This window comes from Henckelia pumila, unplaced genomic scaffold, assembly GCF_033568475.1.
Source record: "Henckelia pumila isolate YLH828 unplaced genomic scaffold, ASM3356847v2 CTG_461:::fragment_3, whole genome shotgun sequence".
Lineage (NCBI taxonomy): Eukaryota > Viridiplantae > Streptophyta > Magnoliopsida > Lamiales > Gesneriaceae > Henckelia > Henckelia pumila.
Window position 1 is genome coordinate 938,214 of NW_027331831.1, and position 25,564 is coordinate 963,777.

The 25,564-nt window shown below is 35.0% G+C and overlaps 1 protein-coding gene and 1 pseudogene across 1 annotated transcript; both read right to left on the bottom strand.

Moving 5' to 3' along the window:
• Window positions 1–7,323: 7,323 nt before the first annotated feature.
• LOC140872210 (21.7 kDa class VI heat shock protein) lies at window positions 7,324–9,198 on the bottom strand. The gene is made up of 2 exons (XM_073275006.1): window positions 8,835–9,198; window positions 7,324–7,722 (listed from the first exon to the last, which is right to left on the bottom strand). Exons 1-2 carry the CDS (start codon window positions 9,142–9,144, stop codon window positions 7,457–7,459), a joined length of 576 nt encoding a protein of 191 aa, XP_073131107.1. The 5' UTR covers window positions 9,145–9,198; the 3' UTR covers window positions 7,324–7,456.
• A 1,050-nt stretch (window positions 9,199–10,248) lies between these two features.
• LOC140871441 (serine/threonine/tyrosine-protein kinase HT1-like) lies at window positions 10,249–11,962 on the bottom strand (annotated as a pseudogene).
• Window positions 11,963–25,564: the final 13,602 nt, after the last annotated feature.

Consider the following 25,564-nt stretch of genomic DNA (forward strand, 5'->3'; position numbering starts at 1 on the left):
CGAGACAGCTGAAGAATCTCGAGTCTCAATGTCTGAATCTGGACCTTGAGCTCGCAGCGATCTTATTGATTTGAAGATCTGTTTTCTATTGTCTTATGAGAAAATTCATGTGATCTATTCTAATCTTAAGAGTTGAAGTAATTATTTTAGCAGACGGAACTGATTTGAAAGCAGAGAAGAGGATTAGATTGTATGAGATTTCTGACTGCGAATTTTTATCTGAGGAATTGTATGCAGCAACCGATGTAAAGATCTGTTCTTATTTTATCTACTATCGTTATTTTCTTTGATCGATGATTGTTACACTTCTGATTAGAGTTTGAAACAGATAGGAGGCATATCAGGAATTTTGCTTTTGAGCCGAATCAGAATGAGATAGATATTACGTTCGAGGGATACGTCGCGAGACTTCTGTGATCGGTTTAAGTTGAGTTGCTATCCGTGTATGATTGACGATTATTATTCTGTTATTGTTTTCCCTACGGATTGGTTCTCATAAATGATCATATGTTAGATTTCAGTCAGGAAATTTTTTGTCAGATTGTATGATTTGCAGAAGTCTGTTAGTTTAGACAGAGATCTTTGATGCACTCGTGCTTTAGGAAAGGACTTCGATGAGGTTTTGTGGTCTGATTTCAACATTATTTAGTTCGATACCCTCATAACAACGGACAGCCAGAGCAGATGAGTTGAACTTTTGAAGTTATGTCATGAGTTGTAGTGCTCGACTTAGCACTAGTTGGCAGAACTCCGAATTCTTGTGGAGACTTCATAAAACGACAGCTTTTTGGTGAATTCTTGAATGCACTTTTCAAGAGTTGTACGAGAAGAGAAGAAGATTCCCGTTGATTGGAGGTGATTTTCTGTGTCACCTGTTTTGGAACCAAAGATGAATCGAATTGTGACTAAGCAGAGGAAGATTATTCTGACGAGAATGAGTCGATTTTGGATTGAAGGACTTGAAGGAGTAAATTGGAGAGACACAGTTCGTGTTAGAACCGTGTTTGATTTCGAGGACGAAATCTTTTATTAGAGGGGGAGAATTGTAACCCCCCGATTTTATCTTAATTGTCTTTATTTGAGATAATCGGAGATTGCAGAGTTCAAGAGCCGACTTGATTTTGATCAAGGTCCTTTTTGCAAATTTCGGAATTTCAGGGACTAAAATGAAAATATTGGATTTGTTAGATATTTATAAGCTTTTTGACTTTTCTCTTTCACTCCATCTCTTCTCTCCCAACCGATTCCTCCATCGAAGGCGAGAGAACGCCTCTCAAGCTTTCCAGATTTCATCCCGAGCTCGATCCGTCCGTTGGAATTTATTTCTAAAGGCACATTAACGATCACGGCTGCGAGAGCTCCGTTATATCGTAAGTTTTTCTACGATCAGGTTTATTCTATTTTTCAGATGTTGTTAGAATCGTTCGAGATTCGAGTATGTTGTTCTTGACAGAGTTCTGATCGTTTATTATCTGTCGGTTTTGAAATAGAGCGACGTTCGAAATTGTTATGAATTTTTGAAGGGATTTTCGAAAGTTGAGTTTTATGATTTGTTAGAATTGGATTGTTATGGTGGAATGTTGATTGAATTGAGTCTATTGGATTGATATTATGCTATCTGCATTCCGGTTTGATCAGATTATAGCCGTTATGCCGTCGGTTTGAGTTTTGGATTGTAAATCGGTTTGAATTGTTTGAGCCAAGCCTTCGATTGAGTTGTATGTTAATCTCGAGCCTTTATTACTTCTTGTACAGATTGATTTGAGGCCAGTGGAGTTGCGAGATTGCAGCTTTGTGCAACTTGGAGATTGGAGCCAGTATAGTATCGATTCTCTTATTATCGATTGAGAAAGTTTGATTGAATCTTGTTTGAGGAATCGTTGTTGTTTCCAGGTTTGGAGCATCGACGTTATTGAAAAGAGGTATAAGATGACTTAGACTGAAATGGAACGTGTGACTCGAATCCGACTTGATTCGAGTATTCCGGAAAAATCACATACTGGCATGTTATTTGATTATTTGAGTTATTTGAGTTATGTTTTGCATTGCATTCATATTGAGCTAAGAATCCTTGATTTGAGCAGCGGGCAGGACGACCCTTTTATGATAGACGTTTTGGGGATTATATTGTGAGTGGCCTGGGTGTAGCCGTTTCACCTAGTGCTAGCATACTCCTTATAGTCGCACCAAAGTCTAGAGGATGGAGATACGTAGCACCACCTTGATCGGAAGAATTGGTGAGTTGTTTACGTGATCTCGTCCTCGGGATCCCAAAAGCAAAAGCAGCAACTCTTTTGATTATCCGACTTGATAATCTCAGATTTTAAAGACATGCATTGCATTGTATGCATTTGAATTGAGTTTAGATATGAATTTGGAATTGATTGTCTTGTATATATATCATGTGTTGATATATTAATTGATATGCATGTTTGTCTCTTCTTCTGGGAATTGTATTCTCACCGGATTATCCGGCTGTTGTCTTGTTTTTGTATGTGTGCTTGGCAACAGGTGGGGAAGGACCGAGTCAGAGGCAGCATGGCTAGGTGGTTGAGATGATAGACGTGAGGCCTTGTTGTTTTAGAAGTCGAATATGTAATCGAACGTAGATTTTATTCGAACTCGTTTTGTATCGGTTATGGAACTTAGATTGATGCATGTTCTATTAGTTTGAGATTGTATAACTCTAGAACTACCTTGTAATGTATTATGCATGTTTGGATGTGTTAGTGCATGTTTTAGATTGAAGATTGAATTATTGTTGGATTGAGTTTGTAAGAAATAGCATACCCTATTCTGTATTTTTTTCTGGGCAGGGGGGGTGCGCTCGATCCTGGATTTTTGCCGGATCGAGCGCGACACTTTTATTTTTCTCGGCAGAGAGTTCAGGAATATGGTGCGCTCGATCCTGGAATTTTCTAGGATCGAGCGCGACACTATTCATTCAAAAAAAAAAATTCCTTTTCTTTTAGGCTTTGATTAATGATATTTAATTATGGATTATTTGATATCAGCCGATTAGAATCGAGGTCTCACAGTGTAACATCATACGCGTTGAATTTCCTAAGTACTTTCTCAATATAATGAGATTGTGTTAGGATAATTTCTTCAGGTGTTGTAACAATCTTAATTCCTAAGATAACGTCTGCTTTTCTCATATCTTTCATATCAAAATGTCTTGTCAACATTTTCTTAGTTTTCATGATGATATCATGATTACTACCCATTATGAGCATGTCGTCTACATATAGACAGACAACCACATACGAGTCATGTGTGCCTTTTATATAAACACATTTATCACACTCATTAATTTTGAATCCATTTGATATCATTGTTTTGTCAAATTTTTCATGTCATTGTTTAGGAGCTTGTTTTAGCCCATACAATGATTTAATGAGTCGACATACTTTTCTTTCTTGACCGGGAGTAATGAATCCTTCAGGTTGTGCCATATATATTTCTTCCTCTAACTCACCATTTAAAAAGACCGTTTTTACATCCATTTGATGAATTTCAAGATTATTTAAAGCAGCAATTGCTATAAGTACTCGAATAGACGTTATTCTCGTAACAGGTGAATATGTGTCGAAAAAATCCAACCCTTCTTTTTGTCTAAATCATTTGGCCACTAACCTTGCTTTGTATTTTTCCACCGTTCCATCAGCTTTGTATTTCCTTTTTAAGATCCATTTGCATCCTAAAGGTTTTTTTCCCGGTGGGAGATCTACTAACTCCCAAGTATGATTTTGCATGATGGAATCTATTTCGTTTTTTTATGGCCTCTTTCCAAAGTAGAGCATCAGGACTGGATAACGCTTTACTTAAAGTCCTTGGATCATTTTCTATTGCATAACTAAGAAAATCAAGACCAAAAGTTTTAGCTATATTAGCTCTCTTACTACGCCTTGGTTTTTCACTTTCATGAGTTTCCTCATTAGTGGATTCATGAACTCTTTTGGAAAAACTCTTTTCTTTTCTTTCTTTACAAGGAAAGACGTTCTAAAAAAATGCAGCATTCCTTGATTCAATAATCATATTTTCATGTATATCCGGAATCACAGACTTGTGCGCTAGGAATCTATATGCACTACTGTTGTTTGCATATCCAATAAAGATGCAATCTAAAGTCTTGGGTCCAATCTTCACTTGTTTTGGCTTAGGTATTTCTACTTTCGCCAAACACCCCCACACTTTCAAGTATTTGTATGAGGGCTTATGTCCTTTCCACAATTCGTAAGGAGTTTCATTCTTCTTTTTATGTGGAATTTTGTTAAGAATATGATTTGCCGAAAGTATTGCTTCCCCCCACAAGTTTTGGGGTAGTCCAGAACTTATTAGCATGGCATTCATCATTTCTTTCAGAGTACTGTTTTTTCTTTCCGCAACACCATTAGATTGTGGTGAATAAGGAGCAGTTGTTTGATGAATAATGCCAGATTCATTGCAAAATTCTTCAAACGGAGCAACATATTCACCTCCTCTATCACTACGAATTTTCTTGATTTGTTTGCCTAATTAATTTTCAACTTCATTCTTATAGGTTTTAAATACTTCAAGAGCTTCATCTTTGCTTCTTAAAATAAACACATAACAAAATCTTGTGCAATCATCTATGAATGTAATAAAGTACTTTTTCCCACCTCTAGTTTGTACAAACTTTAAATCACAAACATCGGTATGAATTAGTTCTAGAGGTATTGTACTTCTTTTCACTGTGTGAAAAGGTACTATAGTTAATTTAGCTTCAACACGTACTTCACATTTGTAATTTGAATCAATCTTAGTCCTTGGAATAAGATTTAATTTTCCAAGTTTTCTCAATGTGTTGAAGTTAACATGTCCTAATCTAGTATGCCATAAATTAGAACATTCAACCAAGTAATTCAAAGCATTAACTTTATTACTTTCAAACTCGCGAAGTACAGTCATTACATTCATCTTGAACAGTCCTTTTTCTATATAACCTTTTCCTAGGAACTGTTCATTTTTCATGATTACAACTTTTCCAGCTTCAAAAACTATTCTAAATCCGGCCTTAACCAGCCTAGAATCGGATACAAGATTCTTCCTTATGTCCGGAACATGAAGGACATCAATAAGAGTAAGCTCTTTTCCCGAAGTCATCTTGATCACCACTTTGCCTAAGCCAACGATCTTAGAAGTCGCATTGTTACCCATATAGAGCTATCTTCCACTTATAGGAGTATACTTCGAGAATAACTCCTTGTCAGCACAGACATGTCGCGTCGCTCCGGTGTCGATAAACCATTCTTTAGGATGATCAACCATGTTAGCCTCGAAGACTACTGCTGACAGATCTAACTCAGACAAGTCAATAGGCACAGATTTGTGTTGGACAACATTTACTCGACTGTGATTGTCCTTCTTCGGTTAGCGATAATCCTTGGATTTATGGTTCGACTTTCCACAGTTCCAGCAGGTTCCTTTTCATTTCTTGTTCTTCCCTTGCTTCACATCTTTTCCAAAATGCTTTCTTTTCTTCATACTGTGGCTCCACCAAATTTGCCTTTGCTTCCATCGGTATTTTACCAGCTTTGTTCTCCGACTTGCGATTGTCTTCCTCAATTCGCAGCCTTACTATTAAGTCCTCGAGTCCCATTTCCTTGCGTTTATGATTCAAATAATTCTTGAAGTCTTTCCATAAAGGAGGAAGCTTCTCGATTATAGCAGCAACTTGGAAGGACTCACTGATCATCATCCCTTCAGCCATTATATCATGGAGGATGATTTGGAACTCTTGCACTTGGCTAATCACTGTCTTGGTATCAACAATTTTGAATTCGAGAAACTTTTCGACTACGAACTTCTTCGTGCCAGCATCCTCTGTCTTGTACTTTTTCTCTAAGGATTCCCACAGTTCCTTAGCAGTCTTGGTTGCAGAATATAAAATATACAGCGTATTATCCAACCCATTCAGTATGTAGTTCCGGCACAAGAAGTCGCTGTGAGACCAAGCATCAAAAGCAGACCTTGCTTGTGTGTCAGCATCCGGTGCCGGAATAGCAACAACTTCTTTTAAAAACCTCGCAAGATGAAGTGTTGTGAGGTAAAACAACATCTTCTGCTGCCATGTTTTGAAGTCAGTACCGGAGAACTTCTCAGGTTTCTCGGCATGTGCAGTAGAAGCAAGGGCCGTAGGCGGCGGCGGCGGAGTAACATGTGGTGGTGGCGTAACAGGGGGCGGTGGTGGGGGCGTAACAGAGGGCTGTATGACACTGGCAGATGGATCAGTAGCCATCATACGAAATTTTGTCTTAAACTTGTTACGAAAATTTCAACCACTTGCAATCAATCAATAACCCACACGACCAAAACAACGAGCCAAGAGTTTAACTATTTATCTTTAAGACAAAATTTGTCCCGCCTAGGTGCTAACGGGAATGCGCAAAGTGTCTCCCAAGATAGAACGCTGACAACTTTGAGTAGCAGCACTGCAAACTCAAAGAACTTCGAACAGAAGTGTTTTAGGAAACTCAGACTCGAGTATGAGATATGAGAATGCAAAGAGTGAATTCGCGAGTTGGAATGAATGCAGGTGGTCCCTATTTATAGATGTTGGAATGCTGCTTCGATGAGTTGCATCATTTCAGACGCACAGGTTCAGTCGAAACGCAGGGGGTCCCTATTTATAAATGTTGGAATGCTTCTTCGATGAGTTGCATTATTCCAGATGCACAGGTTCAGTCGAAGTGGTGCACTGGTTCAGACAAGGGGCGCACTGATTCAGGCCGAAGAGATACACTGATTCAGAATGGACCCAACTCTTCAGACAGTATATTTAATTTAATTTATTTATTTTCGAAAACAAAACAATAAATAAATTATTTATTTTATCCAAAAATTAAACATGTATCAAAGAGCCCAGCCCAGCCCAGCCCAGCCGATCGGACGGCGGCGCGCGTGTTCGCTCCCCTTAACAAACATGGGTACCCCTTGGGGCCCCAACCCCTTGTCACCACTTAGGATATATATGGTGTCATTCATTCCTACATTTTACGAATGTGGGACAATGAGCATTAATCTCATTCAACCAATCCAAATTGTTCCTTAACAATTTTCCAACAGTTCATAGAACACCTTACAAATAATAAAAACAAAAAATGTGGGATCCGTCAATAAATTGTATCAGGAGTGTTACTTCAGGTGTAGGATAGGCAAAACCCGTAAAAAGTATATCAAGTTGTTCACTTTATACCTTTAGAAATTTCGGTATTATTCGGGCTAAAGTAAATTAGGTTTTGTACCGATGAAATGATGCATTAATTCATTCATATGTTGAAGAATATCCCTAGCTTCATGGTTGTAATCACAGATGGATTCACTAGAATTTTAACAATCAGAGATGTAGAGTCGTATCTTGTTTCTCGACGTGCACGAACTAACTATATTTCACATTCGATATTGAATTTAAATTTTCTTGTATTATATAATTTTACAAATTTTCTTGCCGTGACGGATCGGGATTTGGAGGGATTTTAGGGAGTCTGATTTCTAGTGAAGTATCGTTATTCAGTCGTGCTTCCACTTTCTTCCAATCTGTTTTCTCCGGCAGTTCGAGCCTCCGAACGTAGCCGTGCTCCCACCAGTGGCCGCTCTTCCACTCCCTCGGCTCTCTTTGTGGCCTCCAATATCGACCATTTATCTCTATCACTTTCCCATTTTCAACACAAACTTGAATATTGTTGCTGTGGTCTATTCCTGGTTTGAGAATTTATCATTGTTAAATTCACTTTCTGCTGGAAAAAGGAAAAAAGAAATATTATAAAAAATTATGTTACAATCAATTTGTACCTAGTTACGTCGTAGAACAAATTATATACTTAAAAATACAATATTTTCTTCATAAAATTATTTCAATAGAAAAATTGGGAAAATTTTTTTTGGTCTTTTATATTTATCGCTTTGCGATTTCAGTCCTCTATATTTACAGATTTCAGTTTTAGTCTGTTATCTTTGTTTTTTTTCCTCAATTTTAGTCTTTTTTCGATGTGGCGTTTATGTGGCACAAATGCAGTGCTGATGTGGAGCTGACGTGTGTATAGTTCCACGTAAGCATTTTCAAAGAAAAAGTACCAAAATTGCGAAAAAAAATCGAAACGTACAAGATTAAAACTGAAATATGAAAACATAGAGGACTGAAATCGCAAAGTGACAAATATACAGAACCAAAATTACAGTTGTCTCTAGAAAAATTAATGAAACTAGTTCAACATGTCAAATAGAATGAGAACATTATTATTTTCAAAAGAGAGAGAGAGAGAGAGAGAAAAGAATGAGAACATTACAATAATTATCGTGTAAATTGGCTTGGTTTGGGACTGGGCTTTGTTCTTCTAAATAGTCAAAATTTGGTCTTAATAAGTTAGTTTTTTCTATATGTATAGTTTTTTGTTACATCGTAATAATACAGAGTCATAGATAAAATTTCAATAAAAAATTTTATGAAACTAATTAATTACACACGTAAAAAAGATTGGAAACATTACAAATTGACTCAGCTGCAAGTTTTGTTTCGGGTTTTGTTTGTTTAAAGTAGTCAAAATCAGGCTAATCAGCTAGTTTTAGGTAGTGTTTGGTATTAGTTCCAAAAAATACTTTTGAGCTTGAAAATTTTGTAAAAGAAAATATCAAAAGTAATTTTTAGAATAAATCTCAAACAATAACTTAAGTTGGTTTTGTATGTACTATTAGTTTTTTCATCAAAATGTTGGCCAAAGGGGTACTAGTTACTATTAACTTTAATCGACTGCGTTTCATTTTTGGTTCTTTCTTTTGTTGGTGTTGAAGTTTAAAAAGCATGAAGTACTCACCGAGAAGTTGTGCTATCAGAACATAATCAGAATCCGTCTGGAACCATTCGACATTGTGCATGTTTGAGCAATGGGGATTGGATAACAATGCATCTGCTTCAAACTCCCATATAGGGAAAGCATCGGAGGGGTCGAAGAATTTTCCGAACAACCACGGACTGAAAAAGGATCCTGCGCCAAAGATTTTATCAACTGTCGGATTTTCTTGGCTCATCAACGCTGCGAACCCGTCTTCTTTCAACGGATGACACCATTTCTGAGGGTTCGGATCTTCGAATCGGATCTCAAGTTGCTTGGAACTAGTGGTCATTTTTAAGGTCTGAACAGAGCTTTATTATCTTCAACTATATATGCTGAAGTAAATAAGCTGGAATTCATTAATTTATATATATAATAGGACTTGCATTTAAAATATCAGAGAATAAATTCTTTGAGAATCTGTGATTGGCTGTAAAGATCAGGGAATATTTTCTTTTTGAATGTTACACATTATTAAGGAGTAGTGGTGATGAAAAGTTTAAGCAGAATGATAAGAATATGTTATCTTCCACCAAAACAGTGTGAAAGGAATTGAAAAGTGTATTTGGATCGAAATTAAGATTTTAACAGAGGTTAATCAATGATCACCATTTACCCGAACATGTGGTGTCCATGCATGCATGTATGACCAATCATGAAAATATTTTTGAGCTAATAGCGATAACTGACCGGAAGATTTGGATTTGAGATAAGGATTTGAAATTACTCCATATTTGATAAATCGATCCAAATAACTAAATAATACAGAGTATCAATAGGGATATCATTGTCTTAATCTTTTGTGGAGATTAAGCGAAGCGAATCGAGGTAAAGAAGTGTGGTTCGATACGATTTGGTTGTGGCATCGATCGCGTATCTATTTACTACGGGTTGGTGCATGTAGTATGGAAATGAATGTGCTGAAACTTTTTAGGTAGTGTTTACGACTTCTAAAAATAAATGATTATGAAATTTTTTTCCACAAATATATAGAGATTGCAAACACTCCCTTTTATATGCTATGGAAAAAAGCTACTTTAGGAAGATTAGAAATAAAGAGTACTGCTTCTTAAAACTGAACCTGACTAATTTAAATCGGGCGGGGTTCTGAGTAGAACTCAATTACGTACCCGAATAGGTACAGAATCGGGTGTGGTGTTGTATACTATTTATCAAAAACACTTGGTTTGTAAATATTATATATGTAATTTAAACAAATAAATAATAAATCCATAATAAATTAAAGTTGTAGATTAATATAATACTGGAGATGTATCTCAGCAAACTAAATTTATTATGTTAGTTACACGAAAAATGATACATAACGTGTTCGATCTTCCTAGTTGTTAATCAACTGTATAAACATCCAATACCTCAACTAATGCAATGAAAACTGCTATGGTATACTGAGGAGAGGATTCAGTGTTCCATCACTGACTAATTAATGAAGATGCAAACTCCTCTAGAACCTTAACAATCTGCGAGAACTCGGGCCTCTTGTCCGGTTTCAGACACCAACATCGTTCAATCAAAGCTTTCATCACCGGAGGACAGTCTCCGGGGACATTAGGTCTCAAGTTCTGAAAAAAAAAAGCGCATGACAGTCTTAGAAACTATACCATGGATGGGCGATAATTCGAATGCCCATAACTAGAAACATGGAAAACATGGAGGAATAAAATATACCTTGATGGCTACGGCGAATGCAGCTTGTATTGGTGTCATGTCCTTGAAGGGGATGTTTCTGGCCAAAAGTTCCCATAAAACAAGCCCAAACGCATAGACGTCCACCTTCCGGCCGTACTTGTGCTGTTTGATCATCTCTGGAGCCATCCAACGGTACGTCCCTACAGCCGGATGCCCTGAACAATGTGCCTCCTCACAGGCTATGCCGAAATCTGAAACTTTGAGGTGGAAATCATTGGTGACGAGTATGTTTTCCGGTTTGAGATCTCGGTGAACAATGCGGTTGGAGTGAATATATTCCATTCCTCTGGCAATGTCCAAAGCCATTGAGATCACCTTCTGTATAGGAATAGATTCGTGCTTGCGCTTCTGCAAGAAAAGTCTTAAAGAGCCTTCCCTCAAGTACTCTGTCACAATGCAAAAGCCTGATGGTTTGCAACACGCTCCCACGAACTGCAGCACAGAGATTATGATTTGTAAGGGAAACAAGAAATCTCCTAGCTAGCTGGCTCAGTGTTTATATATGTTCAAGTAACGTACGTTCGAAAATGCATGTTACCTTTATAACATTTTCATGGCGAAGACGTGACAGAAAACTCGTCTCCTTGGTGAACTGATCCTCCAACAAAGCACCACCGAGGGATCCATTTTCATCATCAATATCTGGTAGCCTGATTACCTTTACGGCAACAGGTTCATCCTCGTAAATCCCTCGATAAAGCTGGCATGATGATCCATGATCAAACCATTGTCCCAGGAATAACTTGGAAAGATCGATCATATTCTCATCAACAGAGGCGACTTTCTTGCCCCTGTTAGCCCATGTGGACTCCTTGCAACTCTTAGACTTGCCGCGAAATTTCAGCGACGTGATGATGATCGAGTGCTTAATGGAACCAGTTATGATATCCGATATTCTTGAAACGAGTTGGTCTAATGTTTGAGACCTTGTTTCTTTATGGAGTAACTTCATGTGCTGCGTCGGGGACTGATTCGAGGCATCAAAATCGACGGTTGAGGCGATTTGGTCGATTTCAACGCAGTTTGGCTGGTCTATTCTTGAATCAACAGGCCTAGATTTAGAGTCGTCAAAACGGTGATAAACGGTACGAGGGAATCTAGTTCTTCGGATTAAAGAACTTGGCTCTTCCTCCATGTTTCCTCGATCGATGTTCCTGAAATAATAATTAATTAATTCTTTCGATCAACACAAAACAAACAAACCATACAAGTCCACATTCTCGAAACAAAAATAGAAAATAACATGATATTCATGGAGTACCAAAACTGATACCACGTCTTACGGTTCTTGGAAAAAACAATATAATAGAACGTACCCTTGATCTTTTTCTTTCTTCCTTGGCAGAGAAACAAGAATATATTATCGTATTCGTATATGAACAATATTATTAATTACAGTGCCCTTACCTTATTTATAAAGTGGGAATTCAAGTTCTAGTAGAGTTTGGATTAATGAAGAATTTTAAAAGTGAATCTTGAATGCAATCGGATCAGGTGGATTCAGATAGGGAGAGAGCTCTAATATATATCATGGGAACTCAGATACGCGGGCCTTTCGTTTTTGTATCTAATAATTTATATTTATCTTATTTGACTATTTGATTTTAATAAAATAAAATACTTTATACGGGGGAGGTACGTAAAATAAATATATTTTTAACCTTTTTTTTTTTACTTTTATTTAGTTTAATGACACAAGATTTGTTTTTAAATTTTAGTAAATTTTATTTTACTTATATTTTGCGTTCTTAATATTTGTATTCTGTTGCTTATAGATAGGTATGAATGACAAAAATTTTGGTCAAACCGGAAAATTTGAATGAATTGACTCCCATTCGAAAATTTAATTTATTTAATTTGAAAATTCGGTTTTTATATATGAAAAATCGATTGTTTTGATTCAGTTTCAGTTACCTTTATTAAAACCGAAATACAACTTTTTTTTGGCAAAATATAATGGACTAGTCTAACAGTGCCTCCAAATTATATTTGGAGTTGCGCTTCTTGATCACAAAAGTTATAAATAATACCGAAAATTGTAAAACCAAACCGCATGGTTTTGAATAGTTTGCGTGGACCGGGCACGGCTTAAATTGGTTTTAAGTTCACAAAACCAAAAAAAATTGGTTTGGTTCATATTTTGAATAAAAATAGATCAAATCAACAGTTTATTTATAAATATATATAATATTTCTTTTAACTTTAATTTATTGTATAGAAATATTTTATTTTATTTGATTTTTAGTTTTTGTTCTATTATAACTGAGCTTTGTAAATAGTATAATTACATTGAGAATTTTTTTTCTCACTACTCCAAATAAAATAACAACCACCATTCAAGATTGTTATTAAGAATTTTGTAACCTACATGAGTTTTGACCTTAAACTTCCAGAAACAAGTTTAGTGCATCATTCATACAAGGTTTTGTAAATGAATGATTTTATTGATCACAAGAAAGTATATATACAACAATATTGATAACATATAAAGATTAGATAAGTCTAAATAAACTTCTAATATAAACACAGATATATAAGGATAAAATTAAAACAAATCACTAAGAATATCACGAAGGATATCTGTACAGATAATAGCTAATAGGCCCCCTCAAGATGGAGATTCTGGAGAAATGTCAATCTTGAAAATTAAGTTGCGAAGGCGGGTGCTGGATAATGGCATGGTCAGCGCATCAGCAAGCTGATCAACAGAAGACACATGAGAGACCCGTAACTTGCGATGCTAAACTAGCTTCCGGACAAAATGATAATCCAATGCAATATGCTTCATGCGAGAATGAAAGAAGGGATTGACACACACATAAATAGCACCAATGTTTTCACTATACAAGGCTGGCGTAGATGGAAGGGAGACACCAAGTTCGCCAAGTAAATAGCAGATCCAAGAAATTTCAGCAGCTCCAGATGCGACAGCCCGATATTCGGCTTCGGTGGAGGATCGAGCAATTGAATTTTGTTTTTGGAGCTCCAAGAGATCGGATTTGGCCCAAATAAGATAACATAGGCCTCCGTGGAACAACGATCGTCCGAATTTCCTCCCCAATCAGCATCGATGAAGCTATGAAGAGGAGGGGCAGAGCTCGGACGAAGGTGCAGACCATAATCAAGAGTCCCATTAATGTAACGAAGCAAACACTTGACGGCACCCTAGTGAAGCTTAGAAGGAGAATGCATAAACCGGGAGAGACAATTGACAGCAAAGGCAAAATCCGGGCGAGTAACAAGTAAATACTGAAGGCTACCCACCGCCTGCCTGTAGCGAGTAGCATCAGTGGGAGGAACACCATCATGAAGTGATAAAGAGCCAGTAGCGGCTAGAGGCGTGCTCACCGATTTGGAGTTCTACATATTGAGCGAACGAGAAGATCCAAAGAATATTGTTTCTAAGAGAGAATAATCTCATGAAGATGAGAGAACTTCAACCCCGAGAAAATACGAGAGAGTGCCCAAGTATTTAACAGAGTGCCGAGAGTTCAGTTTCGTGATGATGTCATTAACAAGAGGCAAGTGAATACCAATAATAATCAAATCATTCACATTGACTAAAAAGTACACAGTATGCTCCGCTCGACGATAAATGAAGAGAGATGCATTGGGACGGGAGCTGTGAAAAGCAAGCTGAAGCAAGAAAGTCCGGAGCTCCTGAAACCATGCCCGTGGGGCCTGCTTAAGACTATAGACGGCCTTTTTCAATTTACAAACATAAGAGAGAAAGTTCTTGTCGACAAAGCCTGGGGGCTAAGCCATAAAAATCTCTTCGTTGAGAGAACCCAAAAGCAAAGAATTATTCACATCAATTTGATGTAAGTGCCAGCCTCGTTGAAAAGCAAGAGACGGTACAAGACGGATAGTGACATGCTTAACCACATGACTGAAAGTGACATAGAAATCAATTCCAGGGGGTTGATGAAAGCCCTTGGCAACCAAATGATTTTTATGACGGTCAACGGAGCCATAAGATTTGCGTTTAATACAAAACACCCACATGAAGCCAACCAAATTCTGAGAGTGGTGAGGAGTAATAAGGCCCCAAGTGCCATTACGGAAAAGATCATCGAATTTAGAGGACATGGTGTAAGGCCCGAAAATATTAAGTTATTAATTATAGAATTTGAGATTTAAATTCTATAATATGGGAAAATATTAATTGAAGTATTTATGAAAATTAGAGATTTAATTTTCGAGCCAAAAATATTTATTTTGAGAATTTACGGATTTTGAAAATTAAATTCCGGAATTATTAAATTAAAAGAATAAAATATTTAGATTAAATATTTATGGGATTTAAGATTAAATTTCGAGATTCAAGAATTAAAGAGGATTTAATTTGACGATACAACCCGATCAGGGGTTGTTTTGCAAATATTAAAGTTTCAAGGGCTAAAGTGCAATTTATCTTTTTAATTTTAATTCAAGAATATTTAATTTGAGAATTTTGGAGTTTAAAATTAAATTATAATATTCTGAAATTAAGTAGGATTGAAATTAAATTAAAAAGATTGGCCGAGGACTAAATTACAATTATTAAGAAGTTCAGGGACCGAAATGAAATTTTCCTCCAAGTTGAATTCCACATGGCATGTATATAGCTATATGTACGTGTAGAATTTGGAAAGGGATCAGAAATTTTCAGCCAAAGAACCGAGAGGAGGAAGAGAAGGGTTCCAAGTTATTTTTCTTCATTTCAATTCCTATTAAAATCAATCCGCCAGGTAGAATTCAAAACTGATCGTATATTCGCTATCACGACTTCGAGTGCTACGTTTTGACGTAAGTTTTAAGAAGTTTTTCGATGTTTGAATTTTATGATATTGTTAGAATTAGGATTTTATTGGATAAATATGTTCTAGTATATACGACGATAGCATATCTAAGACGGATTGAGAAAATATCTTCGTTTGAACGTGTTTATGATTTTTAGAAGAATTTTCATAAATCTGAATTTATGGGCTGTTGGATTTCGAGATTTTGATGATGAATTGAGATTGATATTGAGTTAAGATCATTGTTATAATGATGTTTGAGCTTTTGGAATTACCGGTTTTGAATCGTTACGCTGCTGGTTTGAGTTTTGATTGATTAATCCAGATTTGAGATTTTTACCCTTAAATAAGATTGAAATGAAAATGAAAGATGATAGTTGAGATAATATAACTTCATTTCACATTTGAAGTAAAGTATATCGAATTCGAATCGATGAATTCGAGTTTTAAGTGTTTGAAGTTGAATCAAGAATTGATTTAGTCTCGAGCTATAGATTGCAATTTATATTATTTTCCAGCCTATGTTCGAGATTCTCATGTTTCTATTATGCTGGTTTATCGATGATATAAATGTTGATATGCGTTGGTTTAAGTAAAGAGGATTAGTTTTATTATTATATCAAAACCCGATTGAAGAACGGATGCCGTACGAAATTGTTATGAATTGTCAGAATTGTCTTTGATCCTATGCCTACTGATGTAGCTGATATATGATATATTCTTGCTGGTATGAGATGTTTATGAGTTAGATATGATTGTTAGAATTGTTGAAAATGAGTTACGATTGCCGACTTTTAACTGTTATGCCGTTAAGTCAAGAATTGGCAAGTGTTTGAGTTGAGATTGATTGAGCTGAATTGAGTTGAGTCATTGCTGATTTATGTAGCTTGAATATGCTTTATTTCAGATTTGTATTGAAGTACTTCGAGCTCGCGAAGATCAGCATCGAACCGAGATAGAATTAGCCAAGGTTTGTGAAGTTAAGCCTTGAAAATCAAGTAGAGTTTGAGCAGAATTTTGATAGCTTTTGGTTCTGCTACAGCTTGTGAAGATTTGAAGAATTTGACACCACGATTGACAAGTATAAGACGACATCGAGAGTCAGAGGTTTGAAACTCAAGAATGAAGCTTCTTGAGTTGTCCCGATAAACCACATATGTGTTGCTCTTCATTATTGATTTAGAATTTGATGTTGTAGATCATCTCAGGTAGTGGATCTTTATTTGAGTTATATATGATATGAAGAAAATTGAATTGATTCTTTTGCCAAGGTCAGATGGACTTTATTTTCGAGTCAGACGACTACGATAGATGGATATCCATGTCAAGATCGTATACGAATCTTGATGGCATTGATTTATTATGAATCAATTCCTTAGCGCGCTATATAAATCTTTTGATTTGAAGTATGATTTGAATTATTGATTTGAAGCTTTGATTTGAAGTATTTAGAGTTGAATTGATATGAACTGTTATGTATATGTCTTTTATACTGGAAATTATATTTTCACCGAAGTTATTCGGGTGTTGTTTTGTTTTGTATGTGTGCATTACAACAGGTGGGGCAGAAGCTAGCCAGAGAGAACATGGATAGCTTGAGAGAAACAGTCTTAGCACGTGGTGACTCGGGTTTATGATTAGCAAGATACTATGTGGTATGGATCTTACCAAACATGTATAGAGTATAAGAGAATTGTATATGTTTTGATTTGTCAAATACTTGTTATACATGAGATTTCCATGTATTTTAGATGATTAGATTGGACGTTGAATACATGTATTTGATTAGATGATTGTTGGACTTGATATGACTTATCTAGGTTCAGCTTTGAGTTTAGAAATATTGATTTTGAAGTGTTTGGAATTGTTTTGACAGCACAAAGTAGGAGTTGAATTCTGCAGATTTGTTGCACAGAGATGGCCGCTTAATCGGTCGAATTTAACTGATCGAGCGAGACCATTTTTGATTCAAACCCGAGACTCTGGGTTTTATGACCGCTTGATCGGTTATTTTTGACCGCTCGAGCGAAGTTCAAATTTTTTTTAAAAAAAAATTTCCTTTGGGTTTTGCCTTGATTATTTTTAATTAAGTATGATTAATTATCTTTAATTATACTTTTTTCTAAGATGAGATTAGCAACCCGAGATCCCCATAACAGGTGGTATCAAAGCGTAAGTTTCTCGGACTTAAATAGAAGTTGAGCGGGGTAGATCGAGTCGCATGCATTTATAGTAATTGCATGATTATGCTTTACTTGAATTGATAAATTGCATGTGAGTATGATCAACATTTGCAAAAAATGTATATTTTACTGATTTATGATTTTATACAATCTTATCAATTCTGTGTAAGGTTTCCTCGGGTGACGTAAGCACCCAGAATTGAATAGAACAGTGTTCTTTGGGTGAAGTAAGCACCCAAGACTAAACAGAACTGTATTGCTCAGCTGAAAGAAGTATCTCCGACTGAACAGAACAGTATCTCAAAGAACCAATATATGCGATTGCAGGTAGAATTTGATTCGAAGAGCTTGATTAGTTGTTTGAATCGTAAGAATATATAGATGGATGTCGCATCAGATTGATTGTATATCAACTAGAAGCACATTAATTTAAATACTGAAGATTGAGTTGCAAAATTTTCAAGACTACTACAATTCTTTGAATTGTTAATGATAAAGAAGCTCAAGATTGAGTATTTATTCATGGATTGAATTAGGAGATTATGTCTGAATAGATGTTGACGACCGAAACATTTTGTGAGAGTTCTAGACGGGGCCAAAAGAACTGAAACTGAGTGATGAGGCAGAATGAAATTGTAGACAGGCCACAACATATGAGATAATCACAACTTCAGCTACAATTTCCATTTCAGATATGGGAGTAGTTCCTTTAACTCTAGCGGACCGAGACAGATTAATCTGGGTCTGAATGCCGAGTATGCTAGTAATTATTGCACTCATTGTGGAGGGAGACATCCTAACAATCAGTAAAGAGAAGTTCTGACAGATGTGTTAGAATATGTTCTAAGCAAATCAGATTCAAGGGAAATTCGAATGAAGCACAGTTCCAGACGTATACAGACAATCAGAATGAAATTGTACCTAAAAATGAGATTGCAGGTAACAAATTTATTTTGTTTAACCTGTTCATGTTATTGGTGCAACAGATATATTGATAGCTGAACGCTTTGTTATGTCTGAACCTCTTTATTAGAAAAGAGAATCTGTGAATTGAATTGAAGAATTGAGCTATAGTTTTTGATGAAATAAAATGGAACATGATTTTGTTCGTACTTGAGACATATGTTTATGTTGCATGATAGATGATGATGCAATAAACAAGTACAGAGTAACAGAATATTGATTATAAGAAGTGATTAACCGAATAGATCAACAAGGACAGAACATGCATATGAATATGATGATACGATTTGAGATATAGAACTAAGATTCTTTTATTTTGGTTCAGCATATATTATGATTAATTACAGAAAAGTTTTGAAATACGTATATTCTATGCACTAGATTTGTTCAAGAACAAAATCAGAATTGGTAGATATGCCAATGGTTAGAATTTACAAATATGTTCCAGGTAAGATTTTCGACTTTAGTTTAAGTTGTGAACTGGAATTCAATAGCAAATTGATGAGTTTATGAATTGAATATGGTTATTGAGGTTTATAGAATGGATGACGTTATGAAAAACAGTTACAGTTGAGTCTTTTCTTTGATTTTTCTAAAGCTATTACATCAATTGGAGATATAATTTTTGAATTGTTTGAGATCGATTTTGGGTTTTTTGTTATTCACTCTCAATCGATATTGATTGGCTCTCATTCTTTATTCATAGAGCCAGAATTGATTCACTCGTTTTGAGTTATATGATGCAGGTGAGTTATTTTCACTTAGTAGAGTTTGTTATCCAGAAGATTTGATTATGGATGACCCTGATTGAGAAATTTCTCGATCTTGACTCATTTCTTTTGATTTTGAGAATTATTGATCCTTTGATGTATATTTCAGTATATATTGAGATTATTGGCTCGTAACTGATAGAAATATTAGATTACTATCCAAATTATAGGTTGATTGTGTGATTTTCAATACTTTGGGAAACAAAAATGAGGAATGAGATCGACATTCGATCAATTGATTTCAGATTTCTGTGTATTCTGGCCTGAATATTCAGACGAATGCATGACCAATCCGAATATTTTCGATTGGAAATGAGCCAGATTTGTTAAGAAGATGAAAGAAACACATAAAGTAAATCAAAGCAGTTAGAATTCAGTAGAGAATACCAGGTTGAAATATGAATTCAAGTCTCAGATCAGAGTGGATGGATCTATTGTGACTGTTTATGCGATTGTGCCAGATATTTCAAAAATAAGATATCAAATTCTAAAATAAACGTACAACAAGAAGTTCAATATTCATCCAATGGTTAATTATCAGAAGATAAAGAAAGCGGATGTGACAGAATTCGTACGTTTTAGAGCTTAAACACATAAAGAGTTTCGGTTGAAATTAAAAATCATTAACTAGATGGGTTCAGTGATAGTTTAGAAACTCCAGAATTGGACCGAGATCCCGATTTAAGGGATTATTTTATGAAACTACCAATATGAATCAGTATGTAGGATGCAAACTGTGGTAGTTCTGATCAGATTGATTTGAGTTACTGAATAAGATGACAAATATGTAATGTGGGTCATAATAGTTGTGAGATTACATAGTAAGCCAAGAATTATTGTTTCAGATTGAGACATTGGGTTTACTATTGAATTGTGATACATATATGAATAAATAGCTGTGAAGAAGTAATGATATGATGAAATTACAGAAATTATTGAAATCTATTGTCATGATAGGAACTTTAGATTTCATTAAGAGATTGTGGCATCGATTGATCAATGTTCTGAGTGGTTGGTTATATGTGATGACATTATACCATTCTCTGATCGATGGATTGTCTGAGTTGCTTTTCCAGATTTTGAGGATATACTTAGAACTCTAATACCTGATTCGGTATTAGTTGACTTGATGTATTGTCAATTGATTATTATGATTGCTATCGAATCAATATCGAAACAATGTTTTGATTATACGATGAGAAAGAAACCAGATTTCTTTATGTTGAAATGATATTTTAGAAGTATCAGATATCCGATTAGATTTTATTTGAGAAACACAGAGAATGTGAGTATGAATCTGTATAAAATTAGAACAGAGCAGAATAAACAGAGTTAGCAAATGAATGATAAATATAACTTTTGAAGCTGTAACTGATTGGTCAGAGAGAAAGTTATTTCTGAATGATCATTTGATTCTTACTAGAAGAAAAACAATGTATGATATACAAATTCAGAATGTGAATGTTGGATATAGATCTTGAAGCGATGAACAGAATGACAGTGTAGACTTGATATATGTTCTGAGCAGAGCATAGAACGATATAGAAAAGCTGAATTTCACTGTATGAGATTTCAAACAGAGTTAGTGATTTCAGTGAAAGAATTATTCTGTCCAGTGTGATATGATGGATCAGATTTTCTCCAAGTATGTTAGATTTTTCCTAGGTACTTTAATCAGATGAAGTTGATATTGAAAAGATTTTGAGCTAATTAAATCGAATATTCGACAGATCCTTATTGGAGAGAAAAACAGCTCAGAGAGATTTTTTTCAGTTAATGAAAATACAGAATAGATGCAGAATAGAAGAGATGACCTGACAAGAGATTAAGAGATGAGATATGAAGTTAAGAATTATATGATTGAATTGAGAATCACTTCAGATAATCATTGGGTCTATCAGATTTGATATTCAGATTGAATGCGATTTCGAGGACGAAATCATTCCTTAGAGGGGAGGAATTGTAAGGCCTGAAAATATTAAGTTATTAATTATGGAATTTGATATTTAAATTCTATAATATGGGAAAATACTAATTGAAGTATTTATGGAAATTAGAGATTTAATTTCCGAGCCGAAAATATTTAATTTGAGAATTTACGGATTTTGAGAATTAAATTCCGGGATTCTTAAATTAAAAGAATTAAATATTTGAATTAAATATTTATGGGATTTAAGATTAAATTCCGAGATTCGAGAATTAAAGAGGATTTAATTTGACGATACAACCCGTTCAGGGGTTGTTTTGCAAATATTGAAGTTTCAAGGGCTAAAGTGTAATTTATCTTTTTAATTTTAATCCAAGAATATTTAATTTGAGAATTTTAGAGTTTAGAATTAAATTATAATATTCTGAAATTAATTAGAATTAAAATTGTATTAAAAAGATTGGCCGATTACTAAATTACAATTATTAAGAAGTTCAGGGATCGAAATGCAATTTTCCTCCAAGTTGAAGTCCACATGGCATGTATGCAGCTATATGTATGTGTAGAATTTGGAAAGGTATCAGAAATGTTCAGCCAATGAACCGAGAGTAGGAAGAGAAGGGTTCCAAGTTATTTTTCTTCATTTCAATTCCTATTAAAATCAATCCGCCCGGTAGAAATCAAAACTGATCGTATTCGCGATAATGATTCGAGTGCGCTACGTTTTGACGTAAGTTTTAAGAAGTTATTCGATGTTTGAATTTTATGGTATTGTTAGAATTAGGATTTGATTGGATAAATATGTTCTAGTATATACGACGATAGCATATCTAAGACGGATTGAGAAAATATCTTCGTTTGAACGTGTTTATGATTTTTAGAAGAATTTTCATAAATTTGAATTTATGGGTTGTTGGATTTCGAGATTTTGATGATGAATTGAGATTGATATTGAGTTAAGATCATTGTTATAATGATGTTTGAGCTTTTGGAATTACCGGTTTTGAATCGTTACGCCGCCGGTTTGAGTTTTGATTGATTAATCCAGATTTGAGATTGTTTACCCTTAAATAAGATTGAAATGAGAATTAAAGATGATAGTTGAGATAATATAACTTCATTTCACATTTTAAATAAAGGATATCGAATTCGAATCGATGAATTCGAGTTTTAAGTGTTTGAAGTTGAATCAAAAATTGATTTAGTCTCGAGCTGTAGATTGTATTTTATATTATTTTTCAGCCTATGTTCGAGATTCTCATGCTTCTAATATGCTGGTTTATCGATGATATAAATGTTGATATGCGTTGGTTTAAGTGAAGAGGATTAGTTTTATTGTTATATCGAAACCGGATTGAAGAACGGATGTCGTACAAAATTGTTATGAATTGTCAGAATTGTCTTTGATCCTATGCCTACTGATGTAGCTGATATATGATGTATTCTTGCTAGTATGAGATGTTTATGAGTTAGATGTGATTGTTAGAATTGTTGGAAATGAGTTACGGTTGCCGACTTTTAACCTTTATGTCGTTAAGTCAAGAATTGGCAAGTGTTTGAGTTGAGATTGATTGAGCTGAATTGAATTCAGTCATTGCTGATTTATGTAGCTTGAATATGCTTTATTTCAGATTTGTATTGAAGTACTTTGAGTTCGCGAAGATCAGCATCGAACAGAGATAGAATTAGCCAAGGTTTGTGACGTTAAGCCTTGAAGATCAAGTAGAGTTTGAGCAGAATTTTGATAGCTTTTGGTTCTGCTACAACTTGTGAAGATTTGAAGAATTTGACACCACGATTGGCAGGTATAAGACGACATCGAGAGTCAGGGGTTTGAAATTCAAGAATGAAGCTTCTTGAATTATCCCGATAAACCACATACTTGTTGCTCTTTATTTTTTATTTAGAATTTGATGTTGTCGATCCATCTCAAGTAGTGGATCTTTATTTGAGTTATATATGATATGAAGAAAATTGAATTGATTCTTTTGCCAAGGTCAGATGGACTATGTATATGTCTTTTATACTGGGAATTATATTCTCACCGAAGTTATTCGGGTGTTGTTTTGTTTTGTATGTGTGCATTACAACAGGTGGGGTAGAAGCTAGCCAGAGAGAACATGGATAGCTTTAGAGAAAGAGTCTTAGCACGTGGTGACTCGGGTTTATGATTAGCAAAATACTATGTGGTATAGATCTTACCAAACATGTTTAGAGTATAAGAGAATTGTATATGTTTTGATTTGTCAAATACTTGTTATACATGAGATTTCCATGTATTTTAGATGATTAGATTGGAAGTTGAATACATGTATTTGATTAGATGATTGTTGGACTTGATATGACTTATCTTGGTTCTGCTTTGAGTTTAGAAATATTGATTTTGAAGTGTTTGGAATTGTTTTGACAACACAAAGTAGGAGTTGAATTTTGCAGATTTGTTGCACAGGGATGGCCGCTCGATCGGTCGAATTTAACCGATCGAGCGAGGCCATTTTTGATTCAAAACCGAGACTCTAGGTTTTATGACTGCTCGATCGATCATTTTTGACCAATCGAGCGAATTTCAAATTTAAAAAAAAAATTCCTTTGGGTTTTGCCTTGATTATTCTTTTATTATGTATGATTAATTATCTTTAATTATACTTTGCCCTAAGATGAGATTAGCAACCCGAGGTCCCCACAAAAGATGGTATCAAAGCGTAAATTTCTCGGACTTAGATAGAAGTTGAGTGGGGTAGATCGAGTCGCATGCATTTATAGTAATTGCATGATTATGCTTTACTTGAATTGATAAATTGCATGTGAGTATGATCTACGTTTGCAAGAAATGCATATTTTACTGATTTATGATTTTATAAAATCTTATCGATTCTGTGTAAGGTTTCCCCGGGTGACGTAAGCACCCAGAATTGAATAGAACAGTGTTCTTCGGGGGAATTAAACACCCCAGACTGAACAGAACTATATTGCTCAGCTGAAAGAAGTATCTCCAACTGAACAGAACAGTATCTCAAAGAACCAATATATGCGATTGCAGGTAGAATTTGATTCGAAGAGCTTGATTAGTTGTTTGAATCGTAAGAATATATAGATGGATGTCGCATCAGATTGATTGTATACCAACTAGAAGCATAGTAATTTAAATACTGAAGAATGAGTTGCGAAATTTTCAAGACTACTACAATTCTTTGAATTGTTAATGATAAAGAAGCTCAAGATTGAGTATTTATTCATGGCTTGAATTAGGAGATTATGTTTGAATAGATGTTGACGACCGAAACATTTGGTGAAAGTCCTAGACGGGGCCAAAAGAACTGAAACTGAGTGATGAGGAAGAATGAAATTGTAGACTGGCCACAACATATGAGATAATCACAACTTCAGCTACAATTTCCATTTCAGATATGGGAGTAGTTCCTTTAACTCTAGCGGACCGAGACAAATTAATCTGGGTCTGAATGCCAATTATGCTAGTATTTATTGCACTCATTGTGGAGGGAGACATCCGAACAATCAGTACAGAGAATTTCTGACAGATGTGTTAGAATATGTTCTAAGCAAATCAGATTCAAGGGAAATTCGAATGAAGCACAGTAACAGATGTATACAGACGATCGGAATGAAATTGCACTTGAAAATGAGATTGCAAGTAACAGATTTATTTTGTTTAACCTGTTTATGTTATTGGTGCAAGAGATATATTGATAGCTGAACGCTTTGTTATGTTTGAACCTCTTTATTAGAAAAGAGAATCTGTGAATTGAATTGAAGAATTGAGCTACAGTTTTTGATGAAATGAAATGGAACATGATTTTGTTCTTACTTGAGACATATGTTTATGTTGCATGATAGATGATGATGCAATAAACAAGTACAGAGTAACAGAAGATTGATTATAAGAAGTGATTAAGCGAATAGATCAACAAGAACAGAACGTGCATATGAATATAATGATATGATTTGGGATATAGAACTAAGATTATTTTATTTCGGTTCAGCATATATTATGATTAATTACAGAAAAGTTTCGAAATACGTATATTCTATGCACTAGATTTGTTCAAGAACAAAACCAGAATTGGTAGATATGCCAATGGTTAGAAATAACAAATATTTTCCAGGTAAGATTTTCGACTTTAGTTTAAGTTGTGAACTGGAATTCAATAGCGAATTGATGAGTTTATGAATTAAATATGGTTATTGAGGTTTATAGAATGGATAACGTTATGAAAAACAGTTACAGTTGAGTATTTTCTTTGATTGTGCTGAAGCTATTACATCAATTGGAGATATAATTCTTGAATTGTATGAGATCGATTTTGGGGTTTTTTTTATTCACCCTCAATCGATATTGATTGGCTCTCATTCTTTATTCATA

Excerpts from the sequence above, each read along its gene's own strand:
- LOC140872210 (XM_073275006.1), bottom strand. The coding sequence starts at position 9,144 with ATGACCACTAGTTCCAAGCAACTTGAGATCCGATTCGAAGATCCGAAC. Across the intron at positions 7,723-8,834 it reads TCTGATAGCACAACTTCTCG|GAATAGACCACAGCAACAAT; the intron begins GTGAGTACTTCA and ends TTCTCAAACCAG.